The sequence below is a fragment of the Sitodiplosis mosellana genome, unplaced genomic scaffold (assembly GCF_009176505.1).
Source record: "Sitodiplosis mosellana isolate CC-2019 unplaced genomic scaffold, AAFC_SMos_1.0 Smas_scaffold_6166, whole genome shotgun sequence".
Classification (NCBI taxonomy): Eukaryota; Metazoa; Arthropoda; class Insecta; order Diptera; family Cecidomyiidae; genus Sitodiplosis; species Sitodiplosis mosellana.
In genome coordinates, this window is record NW_022601407.1 from 1,232,114 (window position 1) to 1,250,248 (window position 18,135).

An 18,135-nucleotide genomic window follows, 5' to 3' on the forward strand; every position below is an offset into this window, starting at 1 on the left:
TATTAAGCAACTAGCACGGAATGCAAAACCAACGACACAGAGATTGTCTTGTAGTTGAATCAAGTTCAACCACGTTTATAAGGCAACGAAATTAAATCGAAACAACATGAGAGAAAACGGATAAAAATTGGCAGATTTGGTACAATTCCAAAAAAGTGTGGTTTATTTGAGGAAAAATGTGGATTTCATTCAGTGGTTGGATGTTGTCTGCTGAATTTAGAACGATGGCAAATTAGCCTTTCCTCCACATTGACTGGCATTCATTGTACTTAGTGATGTTGAATGATGTTACTCTCTCATTCTTCTTTTCATGTTGGTTCACAGGTTTCGTTTTTGGCAATGGGGTCGTTGGATCGAAGTGAAAGTTGATGACCGTTTACCAACGCGTGGTGATCGACCCGCTCACATGCACTGCGCCCAACCAGACATTTACTGGGCTGCATTGCTCGAAAAAGCTTATGCCAAATTGTATGGAGGATATGCATTCTTAAAGTATGGTTCGATTGGCCGGGCATTGCAAGATTTAACTGGTGCTGTCGTACAAAGCGTTCCGCCATCTGGGCCATTATTGGGAGGTGCTGTTCCACGATCAACATTACTCTTGGCTATAACTGGAACGGTGAGTTCTACGTTTGAAAACGACGATTCCATTTGTCATTTTCGCTTGCACCTTTTGATTTTCAGGAAAAGGGTACAAAACATCGTCGATCCGGTTTATTATCAGACCATCCGTATTGTGTAACTGGACTTGCTCGAGTGCGGACAACACAATCAGCCATGGACTCACAGAATAACATCAATGCCCTACATGATACGAATCTTGTTAGATTACGAAGCCCATGGGCTGGTTCAGAATATGGTGGAATTTGGGGTGGCGCTTGGTCAGAGAGAAGTTGGGAGTGGAATGCACTGAGCGATCGAGATCGCGAATTGCTCGCCAGCCGATCACAGCACGAAGGTGAATTTTGGTAAGTTAACAAAAAAGAAAATTCGTATACTACACAATGAAATAGGAATTTATTTCGTTATATTTGATATTAATTTGGAACATTCACATTGATCAAATGGCAGTTTTCTTGGCTTGACTCTCACTCAAATTACTCATATCAACTTGTGGGTTCGATGTTTTGGTGCAGCAATTTAGTCGTCGTATTTTCGATAGAAGAATCTGTTGCATTTTCATTTGGAACACTTGTTAAATTTGTAGGTTCCGAATGGTATTCTTTTGCAAACTTGACCTTGGAATTTCGACGCTTTTCAATTTCCTTCAATTTATAAGTATTAACTGCATCTTCATTGAGTGACGGCGCCGTGGCCATTATCCTATCCATGTTAGACAGTTTTGTTGATGACTCAACGGTCGTCTTTTCAACCGGTTCAACCTTTATTGTAACAGTTTCGTTTGATCTTGTTGCATTTTCAAAAGACGAGGTCAGTAGAGTTTTAGTCTCGTCATCATTTTCCTCTTTATTCTTTTCGTCAGTCACCGATTCAATCAAATTCTCGGTCACCGCAAGCAATGTGGTAGTTTTTATAGTAGTACTGGTCGGTTTTATTATTCGTTGTTTCAATTCAAAGCGTTTTGTTTCATTGGCACTCGTTGAGTTTGAAAGTTCAGCCAATTTAGATTTGAAGTCTATTGTTTTTGTCACCATGGGTGAACCCCATAGAATAACGCCAACATCACCAACCGTTGAGTGTTTAAATTGTTGACTATTTTCATGTATAGCGGACATGTTCAACGAATGCAGTGCATGCATCACATCCGCATTCATTGTTTGCTTTGGAGTGGCTGTTGTAAACGGTTGATTCAGCACTAGGCGTTTGGTTGCAGTTGTTGTGACTGGTTTGACTTCTGTCGTGTGCTCCGGGTCCTGGTATAGCCAATCAAGAGATTTCCGTATTCGTGTCAATCTTTGTATGTTTGACTCCTTTGGTAACGAATCAGTGCGAATGATATCAGCGATTTTCTCGCCAATCACAAAACTGAATGCAGCCGTATGTCCCGACGGTGATTCTGGAAGAATACTTATGTCAGCCACACGAAGATTTCTGAACCCGTGCACCCGTCCATGTGAATCGACAACAGCTGTTTGATCTGAATGCGGTCCCATTTTGCAAGTACCCACCTGATGGTGAAGCGTAGCCGACAGATGTCTGATGTAGCATCGCCAATATTCATCGGAATTGAATTCGGTTGTATCACATCCGGGAAATGTAGCATTATACAATTCTACGCCGAGCGCTTTAAATTCTGGCTGTTGTGCGATTTTGATTATCTCACGAATCCCATCGAGCAATGTGTCTATATCACGGGAGTCCGCGAAAAAGTTTGGGTACATCAATGGATGATGGAATGGATTTCGACTTTTCAGCCGCAAATGGCCTTTACTGCGCGGATGAAGTAACATTGGTAACACCTGAAACGATCGCCGATTTTCAAGTGGCTTAAAAACCGCATCATACGCTTCTTGAGACAATCGGATTCCCTCGCGTGTACCCTGTGCTGAAAGTAACACGAATTAAAGCCAATCCAAATATAAAAGTAAAAGCAATTGTTGGAAGAAGAAATTACAAGTGTCAAATGCTATAGTAGCAAAAGATTGCAGTAGTTCAATGTCAGGATACCCAGGATCTGAGCTTATGGAATTATTCGTTTTCATATACAACAACGATTCAATGCCTGTTGATGTCATTGGTCCTTTGCCTTCCAACATTTCAAATATTGGCCTAAGATCAATGGACAAAGATCGATATTCAATCGAGTTTAAAAAATAAAGAAGAAGAAGAGGTCAAGTACAATACAGACGACACTTAGAAATCATATTAAAACCGGTTAAACACAAGGCAAGGTTATGTAAAGCTTCCACAAATATTATGTAGTACGTACAAGTTTTATAATAATATAGATATACAATGTGTCAATCAAAACAACTTCAACTCAAAAGTGACCGGTCATTGTCCGAGTCGGCCTGTCGTTCATAAGTTGAATTGAAAAAAAAAATATATATATATATGCACAAAGCTCTATAGTATAGGCTAGTTTATGATTTCTAAGTATTGTCTGCATTCAATTACAAATGATCCGCATTATGGGCGAATACAATCCCAATAGACTTAAGCCATACTTTAATTGAAGAACATCATTCATGTTGACAAGACCATCGGTAACATTGTCAGCCGTGAAAATGGGTCCGAAAACCGCCATATGCTCATGCAGAGTTTGTCCCACTGGTAGATTCTACAATATAAGATTAAAAACGACTAAATTAGTCATGGACGTTTTAAATGCGAAATATACAGTGCAATCAACGATCGTGCTGATATAGATTGAGAATAGTTTAATGATTTTTCAATCTTGAAATTCCAAGATCAATATCAAAGTCGTCGTACTTTTAGAGCGAAAAAAATGCGATTATATCCAATATATGACGTCAATTATGTTATGCATGTGTGTATAATGCGACACAGAACATACCTTTATTACTTTTATATTCAAGTCTTTGAGGTGTTCCTCCGGTCCAATTCCCGATAGCATCAGAAGCTTTGGGGTCTCAAATGCACCAGCGGCCAGGATCACTTCTTTGCGCACCTTAACCGTGTATTCACGTCTATTTCGAACGAATTTGATGGCCTTGACTTGATCACCGTTTACGTTGAACAGTAGTTTAGTAGCCCATGTCCGTAGCGATATATCCAAATTCGGCCGGTTTCGAATTGGTGACAAGAATGCTCTTGCAGCCGTTTGGCGCCAACCATTTTTAGTGGACGAATGTAAATAAGAAACGCCAATTTGATCACCACTATTGTAATTCACGTGCGAATAATTCAAACGTATTGCGCTTTCTACGAATGCACGTGCGATCGGTGTTCTAAATAAAATAAATTGTTGTGTTCCATATTCTTCTTTTCTGATGAAAAAAAAGGTGATAGTTACCGAAACCTCGCTTCTTCGATTTGTAATAGGCCCGTTTTGCCAAAAGAATCGGTATCGTCCATGGGTTCGACCAAAGATCTTTCGATTTTCTGATAAAGCGGTAAAATATGATCGAAACTCCATCCAGGATTTCCAGCCGCAGCAATTCGATCAAAGTCTCTTTTATTTCCTCTCGTATAAATCATGTAATTGATTATTGAGCTGCCACCTAAACCACGACCATGTGGCCAATTGCACCGTTGACCTTCCATTGCTGAAATTCCTACAATTTTGTGTTTATTTTTTCTACTTATCAATTCAAGGCAATATACATACACAAACACGCATTTTCTTGCACTTCCGTGGCATAGTTCCAATTCCAATCGCTAAGCTGCAGATTTGGTGCACCCATTGGCACGTTGGTAATCATGGGATTTTCAGCAGAGCCAGCTTCTAACAATAAAACACTATGATTTCGCTCGGACAGTCTATTTGCAAGCACACATCCCGAGGGGCTAGACCCAATAATCACAAAATCATATTCGAGCTTCAGCGGAGCATTTTCTCTAAATTGAGTGGCTTCTATTTCGGCTGTAATAGTTGCCGTTATATTTAGAACCTTATTCACCGATTCGATCAACGAGCACGTTTCCGGCTCAGACGTATGATCTTGAGCCATGCAAATCGCAAACGGACCAAACACCAGAAAAACCGTTAAACACCAACTTGAAATCATCTTCTCCTCTTCGTCACACAATATGCAAATTATTCCGTTGAATATTTGTTTCACATGGATTGGGAATTAAAAAAAAATAGTTAGAAACTAAACGCTTCCAATCGAAACATGTATTGAACGAAAGAATGAAAACAATGCACGCAACCAAAACCACTGTAGAACTTCAAATGAAACGCACAGCCGGATCTTTAACGATATTGTTTGAATCTCGTTATCTCGTACCTAGGTTTCAGGTTTGTCTATGTTTATTATTGTTGCGTTTGTAAATTGTTATTTTGTGCAATCACGGTTTTTGCGACGCGGACTATGCGTCAGTGTCAAGTACAAAGAAGTGTTTGTGTCTGTGTTGTATTCGTGTGAGGTCGGATTGATCATAACACATGCAAACTTGTTCAAGATTGCTTGATATTGTTATTCGTTCACCAGTCAGGATAAATAAATTATTGAATTAAGTAATCACGAAATAAACGCAAAAAAAAATAATATATTTTTCAATGCCGCATACCAAACCACATTCTGGATCAAACTAAATGGGCAATTTTTCCAGAACCAAAAAAAAAAAAAAAAAATAACGAAAAAAGCATTTAATCGGTTTGAATGGAAGTCGTGAAAAACAATTCCTATTTGTTGCGGAAACACTTATGTGATTGTTTCAAATCTAACGAATAAAATGCGAAATAAATAATTGAACCCACAATCACGAACGGAAATTTCTTGGTGTAAATAATTACGTACGGATGAATATTGTTCTGACGGCGTTATATGCTATGGTGTTTGTGAGTATGGTAGCGTTAAAAATCGTCATAAGAATATCGTACAAATCAGAATAGAACCACAATTGTGCTGGTGACCTCGTAAGCTATAAATAAGAGCAAGTGTTGAATTAAATCAAAAGTAAGACGAAAATTAATTTCAAAAAACAATGAGAGTACAGTACAATACGCACATATACAACAAAAACTGACTAATTTGTTAGCTCCAGTTGATGTCGTATAGAAAACAGGTTCATTTGATTGAAGGGTATCGTGCGGCCGTGTTCACGATCAACGTTCCAAGAGCATTTTCTCTCGTTTTCCTTCCCAACTTTTACTCTCATTATCCTAATTGCAATGAATTTGGCATTTCATTTGCATAAATTTCTTTGTGCACTTCGTGAATGTTTTCGTTTCTGGCACAAACATCCAACAACGTCTTTAGTGTATTTGGGGTGCATCGCAATTTGAACGCTCATCCATTCAATTTGATTGCGAATGGTGAAATGGCAATTTTTGCCTTCACATTATTGTTAGTGAATCGTTTACTCATTGCTCAATGCTCATTGCAATGCAGCGATGATAATCAACCGGCACTCTTCAATGAGTTCGTCTTCGTTCGTGTGCTGTTTGCTGCTTTGAAACACATCGTTTAGCAAACGTTACCGACGAGACGCGGGCACAACAACGACAACGATGTGCCGTCCATTTGAAGGTATTTCATGGTTAGTAGTTCACCTTTTGATGAGCATGCTAGATAAAAGTGGTTGAACTTGTGTGTATTTGCTTTTGTTATTTTCTATGAAAATTCGTCGTGTTCAATTTACCCGTGTGTCTCACTTTTTCTCACTCTCTGTCTTTTATCCCGTGTGCATTTGCCGCAAATATACTTGATTGCAGTGCAGCTCTCGACTGCACATTGTGATGCCGTTGAAATTAATTCATTAATTCATAGCAAAAAAATATGAAAGAAAATGTTTCACTGTTTGTTTTAAATCGATGTCAGTGGTGATCTGTGATCATTTAGCGTTAGTGTTTGCTTTTCATTTCTGCTTCATTGGTTCCGTTTATTAAATGCAATGTTTTGTGTCTGTGTCTGTGTTTTGCTGTTGTTTATAGGATGGCCGTGCCGGAATTTTTGCAGCGCTTCTCAGTAATATGGCTTGCACACATCGGGCCCGATGATTGGGCACTTGAAACGGGGCTCCATTCGCGCACACCATGGCGTGCCGCTTTGGCATTTCGATCGTGGCGAGCCGGATTCAATGCTGGTGGACCACATAAGTGTATAGGTATTGAAAATAAAGATATCTCTTTTTCATTTCGGTTCGGTCACAATGTTTTGAATTTAGATTTAGAGTGTACAAAAATGGATACTTATGGTCTGAATATCTTCTTTTCTGTATGTGTTTGTGTGTGTGTATAGAAACAAATGCGACGAACCCACAATTTCGAATACGGGTGCCGAGCGGTCATCCTTCTAAAGCACATGTTGTTGTCGCTGTTGCCCAAAAATATGAGTGCTATCGCAGTCGCATGTTCGAAGTAAGTATTGAAAATAAAGTTATCTCTTTTTCATTTCTGTTTGGTCACAATGTTTTGAATTTAGAGTGTACAAAAATGGATACTACATGTTCGATTGGTGTGTCCCTTCAACTGTGTCGCCCATTGTTCCAATTTCTTTCAAAGAATTGCTCAATTCGAATTCGAATATATAAAAAAACATATTCATCGCATGGACAAACTGTTTTGTGCTTTTGTTGTTGTTTTCATTAATCCGTTTTCTCACATTTCTTCTCGCTTTCCTTCATCCATCTGACCCGGAAAAAAGGACGAACAAGTCGGTTTTTGCATATACGAAGTTCCACCAGGTACACATCAATGGATATATTTTCAGCTTCTCTCTGTTGGATTCAATATCTTAATTATTAATAATTATCTTTGATTATTAATATGGAAATAATACGAGTTTAGGAATGGCAAGAGTAACACCACAATATACGAGTGAACAGATGCCGTTGGATCATGCGCCGCTGCAGAATGCTCGTGAAGTAGCCACATTTTTTGCGTTGCCAGCTGGCGATTTTGTTGTGATGCCAAACAGTGTTCAACATCGTGAAGGGAAATTTCTCCTACGAATTCTGGCTGATCAACATGCCGATGTTTGGGAAATCAATGAAGATAATTTAGTTGTACACAGCATTTCAAGTGATTTTGGCGATGATCGTTGTGTTGAATACGTACGTCAATCTTGATTATTATTGGCAAAATGAACGAGTAACTCACATTTCAAATCTTTTCCCCCAAAAATAGCAACGTTTATTATACAAACTTCGTTCACGTTATCCACCTGAAATCGACGCAGCGCAGCTACAGTATATTATTCGAAGTATTTATTGTGGGACGCTGCGAAGTTTGCGAACCATTGGAGGTCCATCGTTAGATTTATGTCGATCGCTATTGGCGCTACGCGATCCAGGGCTTGGAGGCAGACTATCCCTCGATTATGTCCCAATTTTAATCAATCTACTCAAGTTCTGGAAGGTTTGTGTATTTGAAATTTCCTAATGTGTAATTGTCATTCAAATGGTTATTTTCCATGAATTTAAGCGGAAAAAGTTGACCAAGTGATAAAATGTTCAATTGTTCATCTCGAAATAAAAAAAAATTATTCTTCTAAAGTCAGACATTTCATACTTGTATTGTTTATGATTAGGCTGCATTCCGTCGCTGTGGCACCGTTGGTACATTGTCGCTCAGCCGAAGCACTTGGAACGTCAAAGTATCATCGTATAGTCTACGGAGTTTGCTGTGGGCTGGTGGAGCGACCGCAAGTAATAAAGTGATAGAAGCACTTGTTGGACGATTTGCACGCAATAGATTCATTACGCTTGAGGGTTATCTGATGTCGATGACGCGACTTCATTTGGCGCATGGTATATTTTTCTGAATGAACTTCATACGGTTGAATTGATACTTAATCGATGGATGTCTTTATCCTCTAACTACAACAATTTATTTGTGTACTATTTGCAGAGCGTTTCCACAGTTTAGATGCAAAGGCAAAAGCGAATCCATTGACGCTAGAAGAAATGATTTTAATGACGATTTATTCGTAAGCCCCAGATCATATCCAATATTGGAACCATCCAAATCAGATGAACCTCGAAATACAAAGTTAATGTTTTTTTCAAACATTTTTAACGAAACATGTAATCCTTTTTTTCAAATAGCCAAAGAATTGAAAGTTTAAATTATTTTGCATACATCAGTCAAAATTGTATTGTAGCAGGGCATGTATATTCCATTTACACACGTTTCCACTCCTTGATTATTATATTTTGGAAAAAAATATATAGGTTTTACACAGATTTTCTAGTTCAAAATGCATATACACGCAATATTCCATTGAATCAAAACATTGTTTAGAATTAAGCTATTTAATTTTCTATTTATTCCGATGAATTTTTATTTAATTAAGTGTTTGCATGAGTTTTACAAATATTTATTAAAATGCTTTGCTTAAAGAAATATGAATTTATTTTCTTCCACTTGCTACTTGTCATTTTCATTTGAAATTTCTTTCACTCAATTCGAAGTCAATTATATTGAAAAAATTGTGTTATTGAGAATAAAAATGGGAATACAGAAGTGTTTGAACTGAAGTGCCACAAGAAATTTGTTTCTTAAAAATGAATTGTCGCTTCAATAGCATCATTATTCAGTTCAAACACTTCTGTATTCCCATTTTTATTCTCAGCAACACAATTGATAGGTAAGTTATGTGATATTTTCATTTCGCATTCAAATCACTCGAAATGAAGAAATTCATAAACTAAAAGCTTGTTGAAAAATAAAAAGAACAACAACATGAATCGTAAATGGAAGATATTCAGCAAATGATGCTCTGGCGGCATCTATACGGTAGAGTTTGGAAATTTGATCAAATGATTTCGTCACAAGGTTTACCCGAATATTGGGAATGGTATTTGTCAAAAATGGCATTTCAAACGTCATTCATGATTCATGTTAGTGAACTTCCGATAGGGACAAACAGAATTCTGAAAGGTTTTGGATCTGTTGAATATATGTAATAACATTGTGCTTCACAGCGTTGAAAAAGAAGTAGAAGATGAATACTCTTTTCAATAACACGATTTATTAAAATTTCATGTGGATTTTAATAGTCTTCGATTTCTAAATATTATGTTAAAACACCAATCAGTAAACAAAACTCAGCATATTATTTGCCTGCTTATTTATCGTGACGATAGTTAAATGAAGTTGAATAAGTAAGAGATTTAACATTTTTAACCTCTTTTTGCATAAATTGTGATAGGGTCTGGGAAATCATACTAAATGAATCTATATATATAAAAAAGAGTTGTATGTATGTATGTCCCGAATGTTTGGCTGAACCCTTCATCCGATTTGGGTTCCAAAGATACCATTGGAAAGCTCTTGGTCTGGAGAAGGTTCCTAGAAACATCTTGGTCCATCTTGGTCCATCATGGTCGAGTTAACACGACTTAATACCATTTTCACATATGAATAGTCAATATGGGTATCATATGAAAGGCCTTGGATCGGAGAAGAACATGGACACCATCTCGGTCCATCATGGTCATGTTAGCAGTGTTGACATTCAAGTATCCACATATTAAGTGTTGCCAAGCAGGACGGTTGTCAGAGCGGCTGTCAGTACGACAGCGCGCTCTCTCTACATTTACATATATAAGTTAGTCGTAAGCGATCAGTGAAAGGAATAACACGTAAATAAAGAGAATCCAAACCACACAATAAAAGGTACGTTACGCTGCCCCCACCCAAATTTAATGCTGGGATGTGACCGGTACCATTATTTAGTGCTCAATTAGTGCTGGCGAATGGTACCATCGGTTAATTTTATGCTGCGAAAGGGAGCTAGCACTAATTGAAAAATGTGTAAAATCTCGATTTTTGGCCCTTTTACAGGAGAGCTACCCGAAAATGAAACTTTTTTGTATCGTGACCGGGCTATAAAATTAGTGCTAGATTAGTGCTGGCAAATGCCATTCTCAGATCCAAAAAATGTTCACTGGGGGTCGAGCACTAATTGTAGAAGTGTTTGAGAAGTCGATTTTTGGCCCTTTTACGGGGTAGCTATACGAAAATGGAACTTTTTTGTATCGTGACCGGGCTATCAAATTAGTGCTGGATTAGTGCTGGCAAACGCACTTTTCAGATCTAAAAAATGTTCACTGGGGACCGAGTACTAATGGTCGATATTTTTGAAAAATTCGATTCTCCGTACATTTCCTTCGCAAGTACCTGAAATAGATTTTTTTGTATGAATGCTGGCTCTATGACTCCTGTTCGGAAAAGTGAATCACTACATTATAATTGAGTCATAAAGTGAGTCACAATATGAATCATAATCGGAGTCATCCATTTGTCCAAAGTGAGTCTAACTTGATGTGACTCGCTCTTCATGAGTCATAAGAAACGAGCTAGATTCTGACTCCATTTTATAGGCAATAAGTCAGTGGAGTCAAAGAGTCAGAATCGATATGACTCATTAATCGCGTGAGTGTATCATGACTTTCTGTTTTGCGCACCAATACACAGAGGGAAGAAAGATTCAGATATTCGCTACGCCCAATTTTTTTTCCTGAAAAAAAAAAAACCAAAATTCAGATTTCTCAGACAACATTTTTTTTGGCGCGTCCATTTTACCTATATTATGGAGGTTCAAAAAAAATTTTTGTCTGAGAAATCTGAATTTTGGTTTTTTTTTTCAGGAAAAAAAATTGGGCGTAGCGAATATCTGAACCTTTTTTCCCTGTGTGTACAGTTAATTCATATGTGACTTCTGACCAAATTTCATTCCACAAACCGCACATCTAATGGCATCTCGCCCGTCTGCTTCGCACATTTTCTCTGGTTCAAATACTTAAAAAATCGATTTCCTCTCGCAATAGGATGCAGCAGAAGAGATCCATCGACGAGCAGTGATGGGCAGAAATTTGAAGGAAATCATCAGAAATCTACATACAGTGCGCAACAGAGTTTGACTCAGGCGCCAGATATATGCATTGGCATAGAAAAAATATGCGGATAATATTTGCTTTGTGCACTCTCAGTATATAATGGCACCCAGCTTCATCGTGTATCAGCACACTGAACGTAGTAGTATAGGACGGTTTGTTTACAAGAAATTTTTTTTATAAACAAATTCTTCCAGAATTGTACAGCGCAACGCCTTAACATAGGATAGCATTGCTATCATTTAAATACAATGCGCATCCTATCTCTTCTGCTGCATCCTATTGCGAGAGCTATCCATTCATACAAAAAAATCGATTTCAGGTACTTGCGAAGGAAATGTACGGAGAATCGAATTTTTCAAAAATGTCGACCATTAGTACTCGGTCCCAGTGAACATTTTTTAGATCTGAAAAGTGCGTTTGCCAGCACTAACCCGGCACTAATTTGATAGTCCAGTCACAGTACAAAAAAGTCTCATTTTTGATAACTCCCCTGTAAAAGTGCCAAAATCGACTTTTCGAACACTTCTACTATCAGTGTTCGGCACCCAGTGAACATTTTTTGGATCTGAAAAGTGCGTTTGCCAGCACTAATCCAGCACTAATTTTATAGTCCGGTCACGATACAAAAAAAATCCATTTTTGTATAGCTACCCCGTAAAAGGGCCAAAAATCGACTTCTCAAACACTTCTACAATTAGTGCTCGACCTCCAGTGAACATTTTTTGGATCTGGGAATGGCATTTGCCAGCACTAATCTAGCACAAATTTTATAGCCCGGTCACGATACAAAAAAGTTTCATTTTCGGGTAGCTCCCCTGTAAAAGGGCCAAAAATCGACTTTTCGAACACTTCTACAATTGGTGCTCGGTCCCCAGTGAACATTTTTTGGATCTGAGAATAGCATTTGCCAGCACTAATCTAGCACAAATTTTATAGCCCGGTCACGATACAAAAAAGTTTCATTTTCGGGTAGCTCCCCTGTAAAAGGGCCAAAAATCGAGATTTTACACATTTTTCAATTAGTGCTAGCTCCCTATCGCAGCATAAAATTAACCGATGGTACCATTCGCCAGCACTAATTGAGCACTAAATAATGGTACCGGTCACATCCCAGCATTAAATTTGGGGGGGGGGGCAGCGTAACGTACCTCACAATAAAACACAAGTATTTTATTCTTTTCTATCACCAAACACAGATAGAAACATGGTCCTTCGACTGTGAGCAAGTTCGTGAAGTGAATATATTGCGAAATTTAAAAAAAACATAAAGTTATTTACTTTTGAGTGTCAAATTTATGCAAATTTGAGTGCAAAATTTACGCAGATTTTTTTTTTCACACGAATCGAACAGTGACACAGACATAATCGAATCAAATACGTTTGAGTGTGTACGAATGGAATATCGAAATACAACAACAATTTTGTGCAAAAATCGAATTGTGCAGTGACTAAAAAAGCGGCACATTGTGAATTTTTCTGTCGCGCATTTTTTTTCCCTCCCTTCGCACACTACATCAATTGTGCTCACTCGAATTCCAGTGAAACAAAAGCAAACAAAAAACGAAACACAAAGCAAAGTGTAGACTTTGGTTAAGGCAACCAAAGCATCGATTAAGCAAGATTTTGTTATTGTTATCGTTGTTTCACTTGCTGACAACAGCGAATGAATAAAAAAGAAAAGGCATTCGAAGAATTGAGACACACATTTTGCGCGAAGAAAAAGAAAATGGAGTCGAATGAGAAGGCGAAAGCCGAGGCACATGCACAACGTAAATTTTACGTGGAAAAGATCCAAAAATTCCAAAAATCACTGGCACTGAATTTCGAACAGCTAACGCAGCACGAATTAACAGAAAAAGCAACGCGCTTAAGAGATCTGTTAGATAAATTTGAGGCTAAATGCCTAGCTCTCGGATGTGTCGAAAATACTAACGCAAACCAACAAGAAGATGAGGAGATAGAAGAATTATGTGGTGCGTTGCAATCAAAAATCATAAAGAAAATTGATTTTTTGAAGGCATTGGATACGCAAGCCAATGCAATGCAAACCGAGCAATGCGCTCCAACTGAGCAACGCACTCAAAGCCAACAGCAATGCATGCAAACAAATGAAATGCCAGCAATAAGCAATGCGAAGCAAGAAATGAAAGTGAATCTCGCCGCATTTTCTGGAAACGTTTTTGAATGGCGAACCTTCGTGAAGCAATTCAAGGCAGAAATTGTGAACAAATCCGAATTCAATGACAAAGATAAATCGACTCATCTGAAGAAGGCATGCAAAGACGAAGTGCTTGAAATGATTTCCGATGCACAAGATTTCACACAGGCGTGGCAATCGTTGACAGATTTGTATGGCGATGCATACAACCAAGTACAGTTATGCGTACAACGGTTCACGACTATAACCAAGGTTAGCCAAGCATCGTCACAAAGCCTAACAACTCTGCTAAAAAAAGCAACGAAATGCGTAGCGCTGTTGAAAGAAATCATGCCGGACAGCGATGACTCACTGTTTACAGTTATCGCCGCCTCAAAATTGGACGATGAAACAGCCAGAATGTGGGATCGACACAGAAGCACATTGGCAATTTCATGGGCCACCCAAGACGAACAACAGCGGGAAAGAAGCAATCATATGCCGTCTTGGAACGATTTCAACACTTTTCTGAGTGGAGAAATCATAGTTTATGCAAAACATGACATGCGCGCATGTGCTTCACAACTGACAATGCCTAACGCAGGCAACTCAGAGCCATCAATTTCACCGATGCTTGCTCAAAGTAATTTACACAAAAAACGCAACGTGGTGAAACCACAGCAATATAAACACGGCATTGTATGCCCATGTGGAAATTGTACTCATCTCTACAAATGCGAATATTTTTTGGCATATGACTACTATCATCGCTGGAGCTATGTATATGAACACAATTTGTGTCAACGATGCACACGCGTGTCACATCCAGGCGAACGGTGTGAGAATAAGACAAACAATGAGCAATGCCCAATGTGCGCACACAACAATCCAGCGGTAGAAGCTTACCACAATTCGACTTTATGTCCAATCAGATTTGGTATGCATCCAAATTAAAGCAACAGCATCAAAGATAACGCATCCAATCCGATTCGGATTTGAATTGAAAACATTCATAAATAAAAATAAATAAAAAATGTTAAAATAAATCACTGTTAGGCAAAACAAAGAGTTTAAACAGATAAGGCATCTGTTGAATATCAAAGAATGACAAAGCAAACGCTGACGCATAAATTCAAATTAAAGCAATTTGTATTAAAAATAAAAAAAAGGCGCAATTCAAATTAAAGCAATTTGTATTATATAAAAAAAAAGGCGCACTAAATGCTTTCAATCATTAAAAATCAGATAAGGCATTTGTATTGAAAAATCAGCAACAAATAAAACAAAGCAAGAAACATTAAGTCAATGTGTTCATTGTTCTCTTTGTCATGAATATTTTCTTTCAGAGGTGATTTCGCGATAGGAGCAAAATGTAAGTAGGCTCTGCAATGCGGTATTGTACAAGCTGATGCAATATAGCAAATTCTGGTGAAATAATGAAATTCGCACACCAAGCTGTGTTGAAACACACCACTGTAATTTCAAATGAAACACGGCACACAGCTCTGACTTGACAAAGCAACCATAGAATCAGACATGCTTATGCAGTGTGCGCACCATACAAATGCGACAGGCATGCCACACTATAGAACGAACGAGTGAAAGAGAAAGTAAACGTCAATGCTTTGAAATAAGAACAAGCACACGACACGTTCATTCCGGTTTCAACTCTTAAACAGTTCAGACCTATTACTAAGTTAGTCTCGCAACAAGTTGATTCAAATCAGATTGCATACAATTCAATACAATTGGAAAGTCAGTCCACGCGTCGTTAATCAAATAAATTTGAAGTTGAAAAAGAAATAATAATAATAATAGAAATAATTTAGCGAATAGTTGTGACAGTGGAGTGAGAATTTCCGAAGTGAAGTTTCGGCTCATATTTTCACGAGTGAAGGTTAGGTTCAACCTTCACCATTTGAAAGGTAAATAAGCTAAACATGCCGCACCCAACGAGAAGACCAAGTAAGATTATAGAAGAAATGGCAACGTTGGCGGGCCAATTAAAAGCAAAAAAAGAAAGACTCGAAAAGAAAATCGAACGTTTGATCGAGCAAATTAACAATGAGGAATTGCTCAAGTCCTGGACAGAAGGCGGCATATATGAGCAGCAGTCCCAGTTAAAGGATTTAAGCAACCAATTGGAAAAAATTCTCGAGGAAGTTCTGCTTGAGCTCGATTCAGACAGTCAACGCGACTTAAAAGAGAATCAACAGCTCAGTGAGAATATAATATCGGCAAAAGCAAAGCTATTTGACAGTCTAAAAGCAATAAATGCCGAAAAACCGGTTCAAGACGATAATGCATCGCTTGACAGAAATAAAATTAAAATAGAGGTTACGCAAACCGATGCCACCGGCAATATTCCTAATATCTGGGGCAAATTCGATGGTGATTACTCCAAATGGAAGCAATTTCATGACAAGTGGGTCGCAACCATGCACACCAACGAAAAAGTCAAAACGATTGTGAAATTCCAAAATCTCCAAACCGCATGCGTCGGTGATGCCGTTGGTGCATTGGGCGATTGGGATCTCACAGATGAGAATTATGCTAAAGCGTGGGAGAGATTGCAAACGATATATGAAGATGACTACATGCAGGTCGAATCTTTCATGCAAAAATTGGATGCACTACCTCGTATGAATGGAACAACAGGCAAGGCCATTCGCAATACCATTGACACCGTGCAAAAGCACATTCACGGTCTGCAACGATACATTAATATGGATCCAAAGCACCCATATGTAGTATTCTCAGTCATAAGCAAGATGGATACAGACACATATCGTGCTTGGGAAAAGCATCGTCCAGTCCTAGCCAAAGCTGATGCTGAACGCAATGGTATCGATCCGGATAACAGAAGACCGGGCAAATACATTCCGACTTGGAAAGAGGTAGAAGCATTCCTAGAGAATGAAGTAACGATTCGCGTTCATGCCGAACGACATCCAAATTTTGCAACCTCACGCCGAAACGAGCACCAAATATCGAAGAAGCAACAGAAGCACCAATATAAACAAAACCAGTTTGCAAAGAACAATGACGCAAATACTGGTGAAAAAACATGTCCGATATGCGAGGGCTCACACTTGATTTACAAATGTCAATCATTCATTGATATGAATTTGGTAGCTCGACAAAATCAAGTCACAGAACACGAACTATGCGTTCGTTGTTTGCAAAATCTCCATGCAGGAAGATGTGCGAACAAAAGATGCAATCAGATTTGCCCGAAATGTTTGCCAGAGAATAAATATCATAACAGCATGCTATGCCCGAATGCATTAAGACAAACAACAAATGCAGCCATGAATGAAAATGTAGCCGGACACAAGCGCAAACAGCAATACAGCAACCAGCGCAATCCGAAGAGATTTCGGCACAGCAATGAAAATGCAAGTCGGACAGATTCAAACAGAGGCCAGTCATCCGTCAACAAGCTGTCGGAATGGTCAAAGGTTGCGACGCAAAGCAATGCAATAAAAAACATCAGCTCATCTAAAACAGGTGAGGATGATTACACAGTGTTATTAGCAACTGTGAACATGCAAATAAGAACAATAATGTCTAATGATAATGTCCTTTCTAGAGCAATAGCTGACACCGGAGCAACGCTGGAATGCATAACAGCAGACTTCGTGAATGAAAATGGACTGAAAACCACAAAATGCCAGAAAAGAGTACTCGGCATAAGCGGACCCGAGATCATAAAGCATAAAGTGAAAGCAGTCATCAGCCCATGGTTCGAAAGCGACTACGCAATTGCTGCGGATTTTTACGTTTTAAAGCAACTGGATGGATTGTATCCGGATATGCAAATAGAAATAGATAAAGAACAGATAAAGCATTTAGTTCTAGCTGACCAGCAATTTGACGTTCCAGCTCCAATCGATGCAATAATTGGAGCCAGAGTATATGCGAAAATAGTTAGTTCAGATTTATATAAGCATAAAGATGGAGCAATGATGCAATCAACTGAATTTGGCCATATAATGTTAGGCAGTTTTTTAATAAAAAAGAGAACAAATAATTCAATTGTTATGAAAGCTACGCAAAATGCTGACATATTTCTGGATAATAAAGAAAGTAATGAAAGCTTAGAAAATGCATTATCTAGATTTTTTGAAGCGGAAGAAATAAATCGATTCCAATGTTCAACTGCTCTGACCGAAGAACAAGCCTTAGTTGAAAAATGCTTTGAAAAAACTCACTATAGAGAACCAAATGGCAGGTACATAGTGACAATACCAATAAAGCCAGATCACAGAGGACTTGGTGATTCAAAAACATTGGCGAAAAGACAGTTTAAACAATTGGAGAACAAATTTAGAAAGAATTCCGAATACAAACGTAAGTATGTCGAATACATGCACGAGAATATTAAGAACGGCTACATGCGATTAGCGATTCCGCCTAAAGCAGGTGAACTTTGTTATTGGTTACCACATCATGCAGTCACCAAAAAATTCAGAGTAGTTTTAAATGCGTCGGCAAAAACCACCAATGGTGAGACTTTAAACACGATTCAAATGAATGGACCCAAATTGCAATACGATGGGCAG

At 38.4% G+C, this 18,135-nt stretch overlaps 3 protein-coding genes and 1 long non-coding RNA gene across 6 annotated transcripts in view; 2 read left to right on the top strand and 2 right to left on the bottom strand.

Moving 5' to 3' along the window:
- The window catches only part of LOC129575180 (calpain-11-like), a 33,851-nt gene extending 24,758 nt beyond the window's left edge, over positions 1-9,093 (top strand). Inside the window, exons 6-14 of the mRNA XM_055458194.1 lie at positions 325-619; positions 685-968; positions 6,524-6,696; positions 6,831-6,949; positions 7,236-7,275; positions 7,379-7,644; positions 7,718-7,948; positions 8,121-8,340; positions 8,441-9,093. Of these exons, the coding sequence (XP_055314169.1) occupies positions 325-619; positions 685-968; positions 6,524-6,696; positions 6,831-6,949; positions 7,236-7,275; positions 7,379-7,644; positions 7,718-7,948; positions 8,121-8,340; positions 8,441-8,523 (1,711 nt within the window). The 3' untranslated portion in view covers positions 8,524-9,093. The remainder of the gene's footprint in view (positions 1-324; positions 620-684; positions 969-6,523; positions 6,697-6,830; positions 6,950-7,235; positions 7,276-7,378; positions 7,645-7,717; positions 7,949-8,120; positions 8,341-8,440) is intronic.
- On the bottom strand, positions 1,001-6,505 carry LOC129575175 (glucose dehydrogenase [FAD, quinone]-like). Of its 3 annotated transcripts, XM_055458184.1 has the most exons (7): positions 6,232-6,505; positions 4,253-4,655; positions 3,938-4,190; positions 3,479-3,872; positions 3,129-3,241; positions 2,576-2,730; positions 1,001-2,506 (listed from the first exon to the last, which is right to left on the bottom strand). In XM_055458184.1, exons 2-7 carry the CDS (start codon positions 4,650-4,652, stop codon positions 1,107-1,109), a joined length of 2,715 nt encoding a protein of 904 aa, XP_055314159.1. In that variant the 5' UTR covers positions 4,653-4,655; positions 6,232-6,505; the 3' UTR covers positions 1,001-1,106. The 3 variants fall into 3 exon arrangements, with proteins under 3 accessions (XP_055314159.1, XP_055314158.1, XP_055314160.1); XM_055458183.1 differs by lacking the exon at positions 6,232-6,505 and having other exon boundaries at positions 4,253-5,214; XM_055458185.1 differs by lacking the exon at positions 6,232-6,505 and having other exon boundaries at positions 3,938-4,199; positions 4,253-4,357.
- Positions 6,555-7,270, bottom strand: LOC129575192 (uncharacterized). Its single transcript, XR_008688763.1, has 3 exons — positions 7,036-7,270; positions 6,782-6,927; positions 6,555-6,672 (listed from the first exon to the last, which is right to left on the bottom strand). It is a non-coding gene; the product is annotated as an uncharacterized LOC129575192 (long non-coding RNA).
- Positions 9,094-15,552: 6,459 nt separating the features above from the next.
- LOC129575099 (uncharacterized) lies at positions 15,553-17,785 on the top strand. Its single transcript, XM_055458027.1, has 2 exons — positions 15,553-17,080; positions 17,163-17,785. The coding sequence occupies exons 1-2, from the start codon at positions 15,553-15,555 to the stop codon at positions 17,168-17,170; spliced, it is 1,536 nt and encodes a 511-aa protein (XP_055314002.1). The 3' UTR covers positions 17,171-17,785.
- The last annotated feature ends 350 nt before the right edge of the window (positions 17,786-18,135 follow it).

Coding starts and splice junctions, on each gene's coding strand:
- LOC129575175 (XM_055458184.1), bottom strand. CDS start 4,652: ATGATTTCAAGTTGGTGTTTAACGGTTTTTCTGGTGTTTGGTCCGTTT. Junction 3,873..3,937: donor ATCGAAGAAGCGAGGTTTCG/GTAACTATCACC, acceptor TATTTTATTTAG/AACACCGATCGCACGTGCAT. Junction 2,731..3,128: donor AATGATGTTCTTCAATTAAA/GTATGGCTTAAG, acceptor CATTGATCTTAG/GCCAATATTTGAAATGTTGG.
- LOC129575099 (XM_055458027.1), top strand. CDS start 15,553: ATGGCAACGTTGGCGGGCCAATTAAAAGCAAAAAAAGAAAGACTCGAA.